General features: G+C 42.4%; 1 protein-coding gene across 2 annotated transcripts in view; it reads left to right on the top strand.

Moving 5' to 3' along the window:
* Positions 1–2,796: 2,796 nt before the first annotated feature.
* PDE1B (phosphodiesterase 1B) overlaps positions 2,797–20,648 on the top strand; it is a 556,943-nt gene continuing 539,091 nt past the window's right edge. The window contains exon 1 of one of the 2 annotated variants that reach the window (XM_075337166.1): positions 2,797–3,122. In XM_075337166.1, coding sequence (XP_075193281.1) covers positions 3,065–3,122 — 58 coding nt within the window. In that variant the 5' untranslated portion in view covers positions 2,797–3,064. The remainder of the gene's footprint in view (positions 3,123–20,648) is intronic. The other variant, XM_075337165.1, reaches the window with a different exon arrangement.

The raw sequence follows: 20,648 nt of genomic DNA, 5'->3' as shown, positions 1-20,648 counted from the left end.
GGGCAGCTTGAACTTGTTTGGATGTTAGTCGAGGTTCTTTATCCACCATCCGCACAATCTTGCGTTGAAATCTCTCGTCAATTTTTCTTTTCCTTCCACATCTAGGGAGGTTAGCCACAGTGCCATGGGCTTTACACTTCTTGATCACACTGCGCACCGTAGACACGGGAACTTTCAGGTCTTTGGAGATGGACCTGTAGACTTGAGATTGCTCATGCTTCCTCACAATTTGGATTCTCAAGTCCTCAGACAGTTCTTTGGTCTTCTTTCTTTTCTCCATGCTCAATGTGGTACACACAAAGACACAGGACAGAGGTTGAGTCAACTTTAATGCATGTCAACTGGCTGCAAGTGTGATTTAGTTATTGCCAGCACCTGTTAGGTGCCACAGGTAAGTTACAGTGGCTGTTAATTACACAAATTAGAGAAGCATCACATGATTTTTCAAACAGTGCCAATACTTTTGTCCACCCCCTTTTTTATGTTTGGTGTGGAATTATATCCAATTTGGCTTTATGACAAATTGTTTTGTTTTTTTTTTCATTGAAGACAAATTAAATGAAAATAATAATACCAAAGAATTTGTGATTGCAATCATTTTCAAGAAGAAACTGAGTATTATCTGACAGAATTGCAGGGGTGCCAATACTTTTGGCCAGCACTGTAGTTACTCTGGTCAGATGAGACTACAATAGAACTTTTTTGGCTAAATTCAAAACGCTATGTGTGGCGGAAAACTAACTGCACATCACCCTGAAAACAGTATCCCCACCATCAAACATGGTGGGGGCAGCATCACGCTGTGGGGAGGCTTTTCTTCAGCTTGGACAGGGAAGCTGGTCAGAGTTCATGGGAAGATGGATGGCGCTAAATAAAGAACACATCCCCAACTCAGCACATTCGACATGGGGAACGGGCTGATTGGTGGAGATGCCGGGTGTCACACCATCCATAGAGTGCTGGACAACCCCTATAATACAAAGAAGAATTGGATCCGTCAGCTTCACTTTTTTGGGGAATTACTAAAACGTTGTGAAGACTAAATATTTAGTTTCGTCCAAAAAGAAGAGTGCAGAGGGGATGGGTGCAGATAGATGCCATTTTCAGGAAAATTCAAATGAATGGATTCCATAACTGATCATTTTATTTCTGTGCTCCCAAAACAGACCATAAAAATGTAAAATAAAAGCAGATGTGAACAGAGCCTAGCCTGAACCATTCTCCAACAAGGGGACACAACATACGAGCATTACCCCACTCTGAAACACAGCTTCATTATCGGGCATTTGATATCTTAGGAAAAACCATGATAATGCTGGAGAAGATGGAAAAATTGTGTTCTCCATCTTCTCCTCGCCTGCGCTACGACTCCTGCATCAGGGAGAATCTGGTCACAGAGCTGACACTCTGATCTGATTATTAACATAATGGATCTGGCTCTCTCGCATGAGAGAATATACGATCGTGTGACCCTGGCCTTAAACTGGGGCTACAAGGCAATATGAGCAGTGGCACGGCCAAAGACCACTGCATGCTACAGTGTAGCATAATGCAGAGAAATGGAGTCACATTGCGAGACAAGAAAGTCACCAAAAAATCCAAATGTTTCTGACTTTGCACCACTTGCTGGTCGCTGTGGCAAGACCTTAAGACCCCATTTAAGTACTACGAGGAAATGTTCGCTTATGGTGAACTTTGGCCACATGAGCCGTCATGGTCACATGCAGCCACAACCTTAGCATACAGCAATTTTTTCTGGCCAGTCCAGATTAGGATTACACATGCTTTCTCCATTATCAATCCAGATTAGGATTACACATGCTTTCTCCATTATCAATCCAGATTAGGATTACACATGCTTTCTCTATGGCCAGTCCAGTTTAGGATGACACATGCTTTCTCCATTTTGGATTACACATGCTTTCTCCATTGCCAGTCCAGATTAGGATTACACATGCTTTCTCCATGTAGGATTAGACATGATTTCTCCATGGCCAGTCCAGTTTAGGATTACACATGCTTTCTCCATTTAGGAATACACATGCTTTCTCCGTTTAGGATTACACATCCTCTCTCCATTGCCAGTCCAGATTAGGATTATACATGCTCTCTGCACGGCCAGTCCAGTTTAGGATTGCACATCCTTTCTCCATGAAGGATTACACATGCTTTCGCCATGTAGGATTACATATGTTTTCTCCATTGCCAGTCCAGATTAGGATTACACATGCTTTCTCCATTGCCAGTCCAGATTAGGATTACACATGCTTTCTCCTTGAAGGATTTACACATGCTTTCTCCTTGAAGGATTTACACATGCTTTCGCCATGTAGGATTACACATGCTTTCTCCATTGCCAGTCCAGATTAGGATTACACATGATTTCTCCATGGCCAGTCCAGTATATGATTGCACATGCTTTCTCCATTTAGGATTACACATGATTTCTCCATTGCCAGTCCAGATTAGGATTACACATGATTTCTCCATTGCCAGTCCAGTATATGATTGCACATGCTTTCTCCATTTAGGATTATACATGATTTCTCCATTGCCAGTCCAGATTAGGATTACACATGCTTTCTCCATGTAGGATTACACATGATTTCAAAATGGCCAGTCCAGTTTAGGATCACATGCTTACTCCGTGTAGGATCGCACATGCCTTCTCATGGCAGTGTCAGTGTGCATTCCTCTGCACTGCTGTGGGGACATCCCTGTCCGCGGTCCCCACTCATCCTCTGCTGTGTCTGAGCCCGGCTCTTCTCCCCTGCGCCTCTCCCCCGCCGCTCAGTGGATGCTGTTCCCCACTCCGGTCCCCCTCCGCTCCCATCTCCAGAGATGTGGATGGTCGCCGCTCTCCGCTGCAGACACACACACCGCCGGTCCGGAGGAGCACGGAGCAGCACTCGGCAATAGCAGCTGCAGCGGGCGCAGGCTTGGGGTGACACCGGGCAGCAGGCGGACACTAAGGACTGTGCTGGACACCGGGGACTAACCGGGACTCCGGGAGCTTCCCCCGGGACTTGCAACAAGTGAGAGCGGAGGCGGAACCCGTGGAGACATGTCCCAATCAGCGACACGGCGGCTGCAGCGCGGAGCTGCCCTCCAGCTCCATCCAGGTACGACCCTGCAGGCTGCACTGTCCAAAATACTGCACACCTAGAGCATGTGTATACAGACATACCACATATATAGAGCATGTATATACAGACATACCACATATATAGAGCATGTGTATACAGACATACCACATATATATAGCATGTGTATATACAGACATACCACATATATATAGCATGTGTATACAGACATACCACATATATAGAGCATGTGTATACAGACATACCACATATATAGAGCATGTGTATACAGACATACCACATATATAGAGCATGTGTATATACAGACATACCACATATATAGAGCATGTGTATACAGACATACCACATATATAGAGCATGTGTATACAGACATACCACATATATAGAGCATGTGTATACAGACATACCACATATATAGAGCATGTGTATACAGACATACCACATATATAGAGCATGTGTATATACAGAGATACTACACACCTAGAGCATGTGTATACAGACATACCACATATATAGAGCATGTGTATACAGACATACCACATATATAGAGCATGTGTATATACAGACATACCACATATATAGAGCATGTGTATACAGACATACCACATATATAGAGCATGTGTATACAGACATACCACATATATAGAGCATGTGTATACAGACATACCACATATATAGAGCATGTATATACAGACATACCACATATATAGAGCATGTATATACAGACATACCACATATATAGAGCATGTGTATACAGACATACCACATATATAGAGCATGTATATACAGACATACCACATATATAGAGCATGTGTATACAGACATACCACATATATATAGCATGTGTATATACAGACATACCACATATATATAGCATGTGTATACAGACATACCACATATATAGAGCATGTGTATACAGACATACCACATATATAGAGCATGTGTATACAGACATACCACATATATAGAGCATGTGTATATACAGACATACCACATATATAGAGCATGTGTATACAGACATACCACATATATAGAGCATGTGTATACAGACATACCACATATATAGAGCATGTGTATACAGACATACCACATATATAGAGCATGTGTATACAGACATACCACATATATAGAGCATGTGTATATACAGAGATACTACACACCTAGAGCATGTGTATACAGACATACCACATATATAGAGCATGTGTATACAGACATACCACATATATAGAGCATGTGTATATACAGACATACCACATATATAGAGCATGTGTATACAGACATACCACATATATAGAGCATGTGTATACAGACATACCACATATATAGAGCATGTGTATACAGACATACCACATATATAGAGCATGTATATACAGACATACCACATATATAGAGCATGTATATACAGACATACCACATATATAGAGCATGTGTATACAGACATACCACATATATAGAGCATGTGTATACAGACATACCACATATATAGAGCATGTGTATACAGACATACCACATATATAGAGCATGTGTATATACAGAGATACTACACACCTAGAGCATGTGTATACAGACATACCACATATATAGAGCATGTGTATACAGACATACCACATATATAGAGCATGTGTATATACAGACATACCACATATATAGAGCATGTGTATACAGACATACCACATATATAGAGCATGTGTATACAGACATACCACATATATAGAGCATGTGTATACAGACATACCACATATATAGAGCATGTGTATACAGACATACCACATATATAGAGCATGTATATACAGACATACCACATATATAGAGCATGTATATACAGACATACCACATATATAGAGCATGTGTATACAGACATACCACATATATAGAGCATGTGTATACAGACATACCACATATATAGAGCATGTGTATACAGACATACCACATATATAGAGCATGTGTATACAGACATACTACATATATAGAGCATGTGTATACAGACATACCACATATATAGAGCATGTGTATACAGACATACTACATATATAGAGCATGTATATACAGACATACCACATATATAGAGCATGTGTATACAGACATACCACATATATAGAGCATGTGTATACAGACATACCACATATATAGAGCATGTGTATACAGACATACCACATATATAGAGCATGTGTATACAGACATACTACATATATAGAGCATGTGTATACAGACATACCACATATATAGAGCATGTGTATACAGACATACCACATATATAGAGCATGTGTATACAGACATACCACATATATAGAGCATGTGTATATACAGAGATACTACACACCTAGAGCATGTGTATACAGACATACTACATATATAGAGCATGTGTATACAGACATACTACATATATAGAGCATGTGTATATACAGAGATACTACACACCTAGAGCATGTGTATACAGAGACATACCACATATATAGAGCATGTGTATATACAGAGATACTACACACCTAGAGCATGTGTATACAGACATACTACATATATAGAGCATGTGTATATACAGAGATACTACACACCTAGAGCATGTGTATACAGAGACATACCACATATATAGAGCATGTGTATATACAGACATACTATACACCTAGAGCATGTGTATACAGATATACCACATATATAGAGCATGTGTATACAGACATACCACATATATAGAGCATGTGTATATACAGAGATACTACACACCTAGAGCATGTGTATATACAGACATACTATACACCTGGAGCATGTGTATACAGACATACCACATATATAGAGCATGTGTATATACAGAGATACTACACACCTAGAGCATGTGTATACAGACATACTACATATATAGAGCATGTGTATATACAGAGATACTACACACCTAGAGCATGTGTATACAGACATACTACATATATAGAGCATGTGTATATACAGAGATACTACACACCTAGAGCATGTGTATACAGACATACTACATATATAGAGCATGTGTATATACAGAGATACTACACACCTAGAGCATGTGTATACAGACATACTACATATATAGAGCATGTGTATATACAGAGATACTACATATATAGAACATGTGTATATACAGAGATACTACATACATATATATACACAGAGATACTACACACCTAGAGTATGTGTATATGCAGACATACTACACACCTAAAGCATTTATATATATTTATATATATATATATATATATATATATATATATATATATATATATAGACATACTACACGCCTAGAGCATGTGTATATACAGGCATACTACACATAAAGCATGTATATATTTATACTGATATACTGCACACACAATGCATGTATATATATATATATATATATATATATATTACACACATAGTGCATATATATATATATATATATATATATATATATATATATATATACTGATACTGACATACTACTCTCAGATTGAATGTGTGCAGTCATACTACATAAATGTATTGGTGCAGACTATATATATATACAGACATACTAGATATATGGTCCATTGGGGCAAACATAGTACAAAACAGTGCATGTGTGCAAACAAACTATATACACAGTGCATGCATAAAGATATAGTACACACAGAGTGCATGTGTAGAGACATTCTACAAAAGTATTGCATAGGAACATTATGTATTACATACATAATGCATATATTAATACATGCTATATACATAGTGCATATATACAGACATACCACATACATAGCACATGTGAACAGATATACAGAGTGCATATATACAGACATTCTACATACTATTTACAAATGTATTTTTATACTACAAACCTAGTACATGCACACCTTACAGATTTGTCATGCTATAATCATACATACTCTGCCTAACCTGTCATACTATAGACGTGACACTTTTAATATACACTACACTCACCTGGTTCATCCAGGTAAATGACCTTGAATACTTTTTTTTTATATATATATATATATATATATATATATATATATATATATATATATATATATATATATAAAAATATATATATATGCTACCTCCCTGCTAATAGCTTACACAGTTACTGCTAATCCATGTGGTATATAAGCCACTTATATACATACTGCATACCTGTACAGTCCCCTGCTGCATATACATACAAGACTTGTTGCTCATACAATACAGATATAAATTTGTTTGTTTACATATATGTATATGAAAACAAAATATAAATATGTTTGTAATAAATTATATATATATATATATATATATATATATATGCGTCATACCTCCTAACTACTTACGACTTCTGTTCTTCTGTGATATGTATATATGGACTACAATGTATTCAGGTGCTCCATTCAGGTAGTGATGATATCACACTTAGGTATACATGCCCGGCATGTGCATACCATACATACCATATAACTCCTGCATCTGAGCACGCTCCCTGTCCCATCTGGGTACCTGTCCCTTTGCAGACATTCACACATACTACTGCAGGCATTGCTGTATGCTGCTTGTCTGTACACTCACTGTTCCCTCCAAATAATGGTCCTATTACAATACCTACCTGTCACACCACACACAAATACCATATCTAGATAATACATGCATGCATACTGTTAACATTGAGAGTCACCAGATCCATCCAGGTGCCATTGCCCACTCCTTACATAGGTATACACTTACAGAAATATCGGATACATACATAATACCGTATGTGTGTACAACTACCTGCTGCCTCCAGATACCAAACCTGTTACGGCGTAGTTATACACACAGTATCCCGGTGCGAGGAGCAGATTCGCCCCATGCTGGACTTGTTATATATACACATACATACAGTATATATATATATATGTATTATATATGTGTATATATATATATATATATATATATATATATATATACACATACCGGAGTGTGTGTGTGTGTGTGTGTGTGTGTATATATATATATATGAGTGTATTTTTCATATACCGTTTATGATCACTTGCTGCTCACTTTCTTGATGGCTATGGCAGCCTGCATTGTAATATGGCAGACTCTGCAGTCCTATGTAAATAGTTCTACATGTCATCATATGGGTATAAATTGTCCCCACATATGCATAAATAATCCCAGCAATCCCATCTATTGTATTGGTGACAAAACAATCATTTCTGTCCCATAGACATCTATTGGTGAGATGCATTGGAGCGACTTCACGTGTATTCCTAACTCCGGTCATTATTACAATGAGATCAGACGTTTCTTCTGGGGACGTTGCAGATTTCTGTTGATCGGAGGATCCCCATCTTGTTGCCGTCTCCTATACCTTTAGACAGCGGCACCAGCCTCACATCCTTCCTATCATGTGCGTAGGCTCAATACAACTCCACACAGCAGCGTATCTGTTACTTTGTGTTAGGCACAAGCCAAATAAATAACCCCAGGCGCCAGCTTGTTTCTGCATTGGGTTCCAGGAATAGGGAAAATCGCTGTGTATTTTTATAAGGACCGGCTCCTGCATTTACACTAGGGCGGTCTGTATACACACTATATATACATACGGAAGCTGTCTGATGTGCTGGAGCTGAGGGTCAGACCTGCTACAATATCATATTTATCCCTGGTTTACATAGGGCTGCAGGTAATCCCACTATTAGTAATAGAAACCTAATACTATTAATACTATGTTACAGGTAAATATTGCTGCAGGGTGTAACAGGTTTCAGCATCTTCTGTGAATCAATTGTAAAGTCCCGAATGGCGAGTGATTGTAGGTTATTAAACATTGACCCCCGGACGGCATCTTTCGGATTGCACTGTGCTCATTAATAGAGATCCCGGGGATGGCAAATGTCCACTTCTTTTCTCTATCGGGATTGTTTTGATCTAATGCCCGGTCAAAGAAAATCTCTGATGAGTTTATTTTAATTAAATAGTGCAACGAAAATCAATGTCAGGGAAACATTGTGACAGATTGGACCTGGCATAAAGATGAGCGTTTTGTATGTTGTTGGCAGAACCCATTGGCAATATCTATTGACAGTCTAGTGTATATGGGCACCACCAGACCCCACTGACTCTGCTTTAATGATAGGGTATACCAACTTTTTACTGTCACTAACCTCTGACCAGACACAATCCTGGTATCTGCCCTGGGAGATACAATAATGTTCTTTAAAGGGAATCTGTCAGCAGGTTTTTGCTCCCTCATCTGAGAGCAGCATAACGTAGGCAAGAAGATTCTGAATCCACTGATGTATCACTTAGATTACTGGCTGCAGCCATTCTGACACAATCAGAATTTTTAGATTTAGTCATGCAGCAGAGCTGAGAAAGCTGTCCCTGCCCACACCATGCTCTCTATAGAGATTGTACATTGGCAGTGAGGTATCAATCAGAGGAGGGAGCGTGCCGGACTGCTGTGTGTGTGACGCTGTTGTCCGAGCAATGATAAAGGTCCTGCTGATTAAAGGGAACCTGTCAGGTCCTGTATGCAACCAGAACCAAGAGCAGTTCTGGGTGCATATTGCTATTCCCTGGCTAGCAGTCCCAGCCTATAGGAACATACATAAAAGGATCTGTAGAAAAAGTATTTCTAAAGATCCTTTAATGATATACTAATGAGCGCAGGCATTAGTTCCATTGGCTAGTCGGGCCATTTAGCATGTAAGTATGCCCCAGTGGGCATGCTAATATGCTATTGAATGCGCAGTGTCAGAGGCATGGTCGCTCTCACCTCTCTGCTGCCACTGCACCTGACGCTGGATTTTGACTCTGACTTCCTGCCGTGTGCAGTCTGAAGCCGGAATGTGTGCACTCGGCTTCATAGTACACATGACCAGAGGTCCGGATCTTCTGATTGTGCGCACTGAGCTGAAATCCAGCGTCGGGTGCGATGGCAGCAGAGGTGAGAGCAACCATGGCTCTGATGCTACACATTCATTAGCATGGCGCCCACAGGGGCGTGCTTACATGCTAAGGGGGCCGACTAGCCAAGGGAACTAATGCCCATGCTAGTCCTTCTCCTCATTAACATATCATAAAGGAGATTTAGAAATACTTTTTCTACAGATCCCTTTATCTATGCTACTATAGGCTGGGACTGCTAGCCAGGGATTAGCAATATGCACCCAGAACCGCTCTTGGTTCTGGGTGTATACAGGACCTGACAGGTTCCCTTTAAACAAACATAGTAAATAAACAAAAGGGGACCTTGACAAGACAGGCATCCCTGAATTCTCTGTGTTAACCCTTGCAACATGCTGGCCTCAGCTTACATAGCAAAAAACCTGCTGACAGATTCTATTTAACTTATTACAATCATTGTGCAAATTATAAATAAAAAGGACACACAGGAAAAAGAGTTGCATTTTCGTCACAATATATATAATAGCAGGAATAGAGATCCCTTATATAGTGCAACCCTTGACTACATATCCATACTGGACAAATCGTATAATAATACGTGGAGAAGAAGAGAAAGAACACGATCAACCGTCCATGAGGTGAAAAAAGATTTCTTTATTGACCAGTGCTGAGTGGACACACAGATAAAATATTTAAAACACCAACAAGAACCAACCGGCAAGAGAGGGTCACAGTAAGTACCAAACGCCAGACCTTGGAAAAGCATTAGATGGCAGATGATAATAAATACATCGGCATACGTATAGATATGAGGAAAATGTAAACACATATGTATGTCTCACACACCACATATGTATCACAAATGTAACTTTATACCACTAGTCCATATTGGAAATATTAGTAACATCAAGGGGTCAAGCAGGCATGGAATGCTTGATCATATATATAATATGGGTGCGTGCTACAATAATAGCCAATGTTACAATTATTACTGCCTTCCAAAGTCTGGTACAATACACGTGGTTAAGATTATAGTAGTGCACGCCACTATGTGCTGAGGGCCCACACTAGTGTATTATATCTTCACCACTACATAAATGGATACAAAGGGGATGATAACCTGCATCCCATAGGAATGACTGGCTCAAATGAGCCCATCACAAGTGATACGGGTAGTGGTAAATCATATATACACACCTGTGAACCAAATGGTGAGCCTACCCAAGGGCTGCAGTAATTGATGCTAATACATGCCCAAAGCGACGACAGAATTAACCACAAGTGTGCACAATTAACGTGATCAAGATTATAGTGATACACGCCACTATGTGCTAAGGGCAAATATTTGTGTGCAAATCTTCATCACCACAGCAATGAGTACAGGGGGGATGATGGCAAACATCCCATAACATAATAATTGGCCCAAATGAGCCCGTCACATATAATAAGTAGTGATGAACGACATATACACACCTATATAAGCCTAGACCGGCAGATAATTAGCTGCCTATGGCAAGGTAAAAGATAGTTAAGCCAAAGGATAGGCTCACCCAGAATGGCGGAGGCTAATGCTGATAGTGCACGGAGCGGCAACAAGGCTTACCACGTGTGTAACAGGATCTGGAGAAACCAAGCCGGAAGGTCCGCCTACCCGACGGCCGTTTCGGCAACCGCCTGACGAAGGCGGTTGCCGAAACGGCCGTCGGGTAGGCGGACCTTCCGGCTTGGTTTCTCCAGATCCTGTTACACACGTGGTAAGCCTTGTTGCCGCTCCGTGCACTATCAGCATTAGCCTCCGCCATTCTGGGTGAGCCTATCCTTTGGCTTAACTATCTTTTACCTTGCCATAGGCAGCTAATTATCTGCCGGTCTAGGCTTATATAGGTGTGTATATGTCGTTCATCACTACTTATTATATGTGACGGGCTCATTTGGGCCAATTATTATGTTATGGGATGTTTGCCATCATCCCCCCTGTACTCATTGCTGTGGTGATGAAGATTTGCACACAAATATTTGCCCTTAGCACATAGTGGCGTGTATCACTATAATCTTGATCACGTTAATTGTGCACACTTGTGGTTAATTCTGTCGTCGCTTTGGGCATGTATTAGCATCAATTACTGCAGCCCTTGGGTAGGCTCACCATTTGGTTCACAGGTGTGTATATATGATTTACCACTACCCGTATCACTTGTGATGGGCTCATTTGAGCCAGTCATTCCTATGGGATGCAGGTTATCATCCCCTTTGTATCCATTTATGTAGTGGTGAAGATATAATACACTAGTGTGGGCCCTCAGCACATAGTGGCGTGCACTACTATAATCTTAACCACGTGTATTGTACCAGACTTTGGAAGGCAGTAATAATTGTAACATTGGCTATTATTGTAGCACGCACCCATATTATATATATGATCAAGCATTCCATGCCTGCTTGACCCCTTGATGTTACTAATATTTCCAATATGGACTAGTGGTATAAAGTTACATTTGTGATACATATGTGGTGTGTGAGACATACATATGTGTTTACATTTTCCTCATATCTATACGTATGCCGATGTATTTATTATCATCTGCCATCTAATGCTTTTCCAAGGTCTGGCGTTTGGTACTTACTGTGACCCTCTCTTGCCGGTTGGTTCTTGTTGGTGTTTTAAATATTTTATCTGTGTGTCCACTCAGCACTGGTCAATAAAGAAATCTTTTTTCACCTCATGGACGGTTGATCGTGTTCTTTCTCTTCTTCTCCAATCATTGTGCAAAGTAGAAAATACTTTGTTCCAGCTCTGAAGGCTGACTGTCATTGCCCTCTCCAGGCGGTTGAGGTGATGGTAGTGCGGTCTACTTGCCCTTCTCAGTATATCGGGTAGAGTAGCGAGAGAGTAGATACATGAAGGACTTGCAATTGAATAATTACAGTTGAAAATGTTGTTTGCCGATTTCCTATAATATGTAGTTTATTTTCCACAGAATTGATAATAAGTTGGTCAGAGACAAAAAAAATAGTGTGACTATGATGTATTATCATTGGTGATAGTATATCAAACTTTGGTGCCACCGTTATACTCCGTCCTTGTCTGCACTGCAGTTTTAAGACCTCTAGAGTATTCTTTCCATACATTTGTGGGTCTTTCTAAAAAAATTGTTGAAAAGAACTGAGAGTCCTCAGTGTTTGATACCTTTTAATGGCTAACTGAAAAGATGGTAATATATAGCAAGCTTTCGAGACGACTCAGGTCTCTTCATCAGGCTCAGTATAAGGCCTCTTTCACACGTCAGTGATTCTGGTACGTTTGTGCTTTTTTTTTATACGTACCAGAATCACTGACATACGCAGACCCATTATAATCAATGGGTCTGCTCACACATCAGTGATTTTTCACTGAACATGTCTCCGTGCAGCGGAGATTCTGCACGGAGACAAGTCAGTTTTTGTCTGGCATCACTGATGACCCACAGACCACACTATGGTGTGATCCGTGTGTGATCAGTGAAACACGTACAAGAAATTCATGGACATATTAAATATTAAAAATTTTCAACTTACCTTGCCTGCGATTCGCTGTGCCTGCTCCGCTCTCGGCAGCTCCTGCCTGGCTAATGAATATTCATGAGAGCAGGAAAACCCGACCAGGAAGTAGGTGCTGAGAGCGGTGGGCGGACGCTGGAGAGCCGAGGAGTTCAGCACCATGGACAGCAGCAGTGAAGGCAGGTGAGTAATATCCATATGCAATCACTGATCACGGATCACGGATTGCACATGGACAACCCACGTGTGCCGTGAATCACGGAACACGGAGGGACATGTGCGTGTTTTACACGTCAGTGAAGAATGTCAGTGTTTTTCACTGACGTGTGAAACGGGACTAACACAAAATCTGAAGAGACACATATTTATACACAACAGGACATAGAAGGAGCAGTAAATAAGACAAGTGATGAGAAGCAGAACTATCAGCATGGCAAGGGGACAAACTGTTGTGGCAGTAAATATTGCAGCAGTTCATAGATAAGGAGTGTGTAAGTTTTATTGACCTCTGATTGGGGTCTGGTCCAGAGCTGTGGCGCCCCCAGATGGTCTGAGGAGCACATTTATAAAATGATGTAAAAAGACATAAATCCATGGGACACATTCATTCCTGCTCTGAATGTGTCAAAGGTCATCATAAGTTTGTATTCCCAAACCCTTTTGTCTCTCTGGGATTTGAAACTTCCTTTCAATACCAGCAATTTCATGTCCATGATGCTGTGGTCTGGGTTACAAAAATGTTTGGCCACAGGTAGATCCATCCTTTTTTCTCTAATTGTGTGGCGATGAGAATTCATCCTTGTTCTGAGTTGTTGTCCTGTCTCCCCTACATACAGATCCCCAGTTGGACATTTGGGTCTTTCTATCCATCCACATGCATAGTCATGGTCATGTAGCTAAAAATGTTTTTATTAGTGAGATTTTTTGGACCCATAGCCAGATATGACTTGATTCCTGCCGTGTGTCACTTACTGGGCTGCTTAGTGTAGTTTTGATAAAATCACTATTTAATCAGCAGCAGATTATCATTAGAGGACTATTATGTATCACATTGTTCATGTAAAAAAAGGATACCGTATGGACAAAATGGACACACAGATGTGACCCTCCCTCCGTTTTCCAGTTTAAAAATTAAAAAAATAAAATAAAGAAAGCATATTTGGTTTTTGCCATTTACGATACATAAGTCCGCTCTAACAACATATAAAATGATTTAACCTGTATGGCAAAAGCCATAAATATCAAAAATAATAAAAAAGCCAAAATTGCAGTTTCAAGTCATCCCACTCATCTCATGGTATCAATAAAAAAACACAACTTGCCGAGTATGAGACTAAAAAAGATCTTTCTACCAAAAACTTTGAATTATAATTTGCCATATATTAATCAGAATTTAGAAAAAATGATCAAAGTTTGGGAAGTGTTTTTCATTTTCCTACACATATTGCCATTTTTAGGATAAGTTGCAGCAGCTGCATATGTAGTGATGATAACAGAAAGAGCAGCCATATTGGTGGTCACTTTTGGATTGGCCCCCTGGAAGACAAAATGAAGTTATCGCTTTGCAATGAGTGAGCATACTGGTAAAATAGCAGATAATCGTTACTTTTTATAAAGCAAATTTACCCCCTTGTTATATATCATAGCTCTTCAAAACAATACCTTTTGTAATATACTTGTATTGGATGTATAGCTTTTAGGAGCACATCTCAGTTAGGATCATCACATAGTACTGGATTGTTAAGCAGAAAATTTTTCCTCCTCTGTTATGTCTGATACTTCCTTTTCCGTCACAGAAATAGGACCAAATAAAAGTGGGTTGTCACTGGGCTCCTAATGGTGGGTGTGGATGATAAGGAGTGAATAACAGCTGCCTGTGCATGCCTCCTGAAGATACAATTAGTCTGTCTCACACAAACTGAGCTGACAGTTTTATTCAGCAGTAACACCAGGGGCTGACACCTTTGCTAGTGAAGTGCTGCTATCTGCATTTAAAAAGCAAAGGGTTTAGGTAATACAATCACTGACATATATAACTGAAAAGTGCCAAAATTTACATAACAAGCACAGTGACAGAGCTGTACTGGTCATCTAGCAATTGCCAGATGGGCTGGTACCTACCCTGGGGTGCTGTCACTTGGTATCTCCCTATATTTTGGCAGGACTATTTCTATGGTAGTAAGGTTAAATTCACAAAGATGCACCAAAATGCATGCATTTCCTTCTCCCAGAAAAGTCTATGAGATTTCAATTTTGCTGTCCACACTGAGCATCTTTTGTTGGCTGCATCTTGGCTGCGTTTTTCAAGATGCAGCCAAGATGCAGCATGTCAGTTCTTTTTGCATTTTTACTGCGTTTTTGAGCTCTCCAGTCAATAGATTTGACTTGAAAAATGCATTGGAAAAAACGCATTAAAATCGCATTGCGTTTTTGATGCATTTTTTCTGCAGTGCGTTTTTGGTGCATTTTAAGATGCACTCAAGATGCACTGACTAAAGGGATGCTGCGTGTGAACATAGTCTAAGTTTGGCTGACAAATGGAGTTGGCATGCGAAGTGCTCTCTCATAGGCCGCTGCAGTGCATGATGGAATTTGTAGTATTACTATATGCCTGGTGAGGAGAAATTAAGGATGTAAACATCAGAGCTGCAGCTGCAGACAACAAGTGATGCTATCTGCATGTTAAAAGGTTTATATTACTATAATAAGAGTATGGATGTGTGGAGCCCCGAGCCCAGGTGTAGCGGTGCATTACCTTCAGGGACTCCACAGGACGGATGGTCTGGTCACAGGTAGGTTGCTTCTTTAGGAGTTTCGTGATGCCACTCTCGGTATTGCGGTCAGGGGACCGCCACTGCAGATTAGGGGATGCCTGGGGCTGATGTTGGATGCAGCTATATGTAGTGGCCTCCTGAGAGTGAGGCAGGCCCCAGGGCCCTGTGTAGGTGTGTGGAACCACAGGTCGCAGAATGACTCAGGCACAGTCCAGACAGTCTTTCAGGATTTTTACTCACAATGATGGCAGGGTGAGTAGCTGGGATTAACCAGAGGAAACCAGGCACTCCGTCAGGCTGACTTTTGAGGGGGACTACCGACCTGCCTTCTCTAGCCCTGATGTTTTTGTGTTCACCCCGACTTGAAGTCCCTACGGGGGTCACCCAGGGAAGTTGGTGCCTGTTCTCCCCTCTTTTCGGCCCGTTTGCTTGTAGCCTGGACCAGGTCACTCCGGCTGCTTGCCTCTTGTGAGCTATGGGCTCTCTCGTTGCTACGTGGCTGCGGACTCTGTGGTGTTGTGGTGGGGGTCTGAAGTGCCCCCTCTGGCAGGTTTGGCAGGAGAAAACTGAATGAATCTCTGCACTGGGACCTGTTACCCTTACGGGCCTGGTACCTCCCTGGCAGTCCCCTTACTCAGCCACCGCTTGCCTCCAGCCTCGGGTGGTTTTCGGGTGGCACTCCTAGGTGACCGTTCTCCCCCGTTGGTAGCCACTACACGTGCGCTGTCAGATTGTGCCAGACTCCAGGGTCTGCTGCATGCGTCTGCTCTCTCTGAGCTGCACTCACTAACTGGCTCACTACTCCCTCCCCACTTTGCCTGCCTACGCAACTTAGCAACCAGGCTCTCTACCACACCCCTTGAGTGGAGATGGAGGCCACGCCCCCTCCTGGATTGCCCAGGGGTCCACCAAAGGTCCATATGGGAGACCTGATTACTATGCGCCTGTGTAATCACACCTCGGTCAGCCTTCTGGATTACCTGTATTGTATTGCCCCCAGCATGGATGTAGTACTCAGTGGTGCCTGACCAGGTCAGGGGCACCACAGATGCATTTAGCGGCACATAATAGTATGATTGATCAATAAAAAATGAAATGAGTTAGGGTAGTGGATAAGTTCTTTAAGAGTGGCAACCAATATGGCTGACTTCCTGTTGTCACCTTTGCAACAATGTTTACCATAGCTAATAATGCCGATAATAATATATCTGTAAATAAGAAAAGTTTACCTAATTATGATATACGGTATATATTACAATTCCCCTTTTGCCTTGCGATACCTTCTATAAAATAGAGATGGCAGATCTGTTGACGATGGTGATTTCAGTGGGATTTGCAAGTGGTCTATTCACAGAATATATGCTGACATAAATGGTGCTTTTATTTTATACAATATTATAATAATATAATATAATAATATATTATGCAGGGATGCAATCTGACTCACTGTCGCAGCCGGCTCCCTTGCTGCCCCGTTCCTGCTCAGCCCATCCACATGGGTTCCTCTGCTGCCCACCTCCCGGAGTCTGTTAGCAGATCACAGGACCTCCGGGAGTGCTCCTCATTGCTGCCCCTCCCTTAAAGAGCCAGCGTCCCACTCCTAGGAAGTACCTCTCAGCCTATCACTGAGAGGCACTGTGCATTTAAGGCAATCTCCCACTAGGAGAGTTGCCTGTTCAACACCATAGATTCTGTTAGTCAGTTGATTCTGTCTAGTCAGTTGTCAGGTCACCTGTCCAGTCTGGTCCCGTACTGTCCTGATCCTGCCTGTACCGTCTGGTCCTGTCCTGTCCTAGTCCCGGCCTGTTGTGCCTGGGTCCAGCCTGTCCTGCCCATACCTGCTTCTATCCCATCCTGCCTGTTGGCACCGGGGTCCAGTCCTGTCCTGTCCATACTTGGTCCCAGCCCATCCTACCTGTTGGCACCTGGTTCCAGTTCTGTCCTGCCCGTACCTGGCTTTCAGTCCCGTCAAATTTGTACCTGAATCTGCCTGCTTTGTTGATACTAGAGACTCTACCTGCATGTCCTGCCCTAGCTGTGCCATCTGCCTTGTTAATGACTTTGCCTGTCTGTCCTGCAGTGTTTCGAAATGTAATTTTTTTATAGATCAGATAATAGATAGATGTTTCTTTTTGGGTAACTCCTTTGACAATTATTTTTTTTTCTTAAAAAAGAAACCAAACTTTCTAGCCACACATTGGGTGAATCAGCCATCCAAAATAAGTGAAAGAGTAGACAACTCGATAAAAGAAAAATCACTGGAGGCAAGCCACAACGCAATGTTTTTCTACAACATTGGCTGGCATACTGACTAAGAAAGGTTACATGGTTCAACTAGCGGCTGATACCCGTACTGCAAGTATCCTGCTCATCAGAGGATGATTCCTGTTTCTTTTGTGTATCGTCTCATATATCTGTGGTACATAGACTGTTTCTCTCTTGTAGCCAATGCAGAGATAGAAAAGGGGTCTGGCTTAGGCTGCTTTCACACATCCGGTTTTTGCTGTGCGGCACAATCCGGCTCTTTGCAGAAAAAACGCAACCGTTTTTGTTGCCGTCGGTTGCGTTTTTTTCCGCATAGACTTTCATTAGTGCCGGATTGTGCCGCATGGCCTTGCGTTCGGTCCGTTTTTTGCCGGATGCAGCATATTTAGCCCATGCGGCGGCCGGATGGAACGTTGCCTGTGACGTTTTTTGTCCGGCAAAAAAAAAACGCATTGGGCCGCATCCGGCCGATGCGGCGCTTTTTCCAATGCATGCCTATGGATGCCGGATGCGGCGCGATGCGGCAAAAAACGCATCCGGCTGCTGCATGCGGTTTTTTGCACGCTCAGTAGCATGCTCAGTAGCGTGCCGCATAGACTTTCATTAGTGCCGGATTGTGCCGCATGGCCTTGCGTTCGGTCCGTTTTTTGCCGGATGCAGCATATTTAGCCTATGCGGCGGCCGGATGGAACGTTGCCTGGCACGTTTTTTGTCCGGCAAAAAAAAACCGCATTGGGCCGCATCCGGCCGATGCGGCGCTTTTTCCAATGCATGCCTATGGATGCCGGATGCGGCAAAAAACGCATCCGGCTGCTGCATGCGGTTTTTTGCACGCTCAGTAGCATGCTCAGTAGTGTGCCGCAACCGGCAAAAACCGGACGGGCCGCATGTAAAAACGTATGCAAAGGATGCGTTTTTTTCGTCGCATCTGTTGCATAGGTTTTAGAGCCGGATTTAGCCGCACTGCTAAAACCGGAGGTGTGAAAGCAGCCTTAGGGTACTTTCACACATCCGGATTTTTGCTCTGCGGCACAATACGGCGTTCTGCAGAAAAACCGCAACCGGCTTTTGTAACGCCGATTGCGGTTTTTTTTTGCATTGACTTACATTAGTGCCGCATTGTGCCGCAGGGGCTTGCGTTCGGTCCGGTTTTTGCCGCATGCGGAAGATGTAGCCGATGCGGCGGCCGGATCGAACGTTCCCTGCAACGTTTTTTGCTCCGGCAAAAAACACCGCATCGCGCCGCATCCGGCCGCTGCGGCGCAATTTTCAATGCATCCCTATGGAGGCCGGATGCGGCGCGATGCGGAAAAAAACCGCATCCGGTCGCCGCATGCGGTATTTTCCACTGCGCATGCTCAGTAGCATGCCGCAACCGGAAAAAACCGGACCGGCCGCATGTAAAAACTTATGCAAAGGATGCGTTGTTTTCACCGCATCCGTTGCATAGTTTTCACAGCCGGATTGAGCCGCAGGGCTCAAACCGGATGTGTGAAAGTAGCCTTAGCATTTGTGAAAAGTAGTTATCCAGGTGCTTTGATACATTTGATACATAGCTCTAGTCATGCTCCAACACAAACAATATGTTAAAGGGAACCTTTCACCAGGTTTTTCCCCTTTAAGCTGCGGCCACCAGCAGTGATTCCTTGTATTCAACTTTAAAGAAAGCCATGGAACCCATAGGGTGGAGGGGCGACATGACTAGAGGGAAGGGAAGGAGTGATGGGGTTAATGGAAACAGGAATGGTTTGTTTATAAGGCAGAGTAAAGGGATTGGTGGGTAGGAGGAGTTCCCTGGAGGAAGAGGTGGGACAGTTGAGGGGTGTAAGTAAAGGACTTTGACTTACCCCCTCTCTCTTGACTTCCGGATATGGAACGATCTGACTGGAGAGGTTCCTATAAGGTGTCAGGATGTCACCTTCTATTTCTCCATGGAGGAGTGGGAGTATTTAGAAGGACACAAAGATCTGTACAAGGACGTCATGATGGAGGTTCCCCAGCCCCTCACATCACCAGACTTCCGGATATGGAACGATCCGGACGTGCGACAGGATGGCTGCTACCCGGGAGCAGCAGATTCATCATGGCAGTGCACGGGCCCCTGGCAGCGCGGTCCCACGTCTTGGCTGCT

This window comes from Anomaloglossus baeobatrachus, chromosome 2 (genome assembly GCF_048569485.1).
Source record: "Anomaloglossus baeobatrachus isolate aAnoBae1 chromosome 2, aAnoBae1.hap1, whole genome shotgun sequence".
Taxonomy (NCBI): Eukaryota; Metazoa; Chordata; class Amphibia; order Anura; family Aromobatidae; genus Anomaloglossus; species Anomaloglossus baeobatrachus.
Note: the sequence above shows the minus strand (reverse complement) of the source record. Positions and strands in the feature narration are given on the sequence as shown.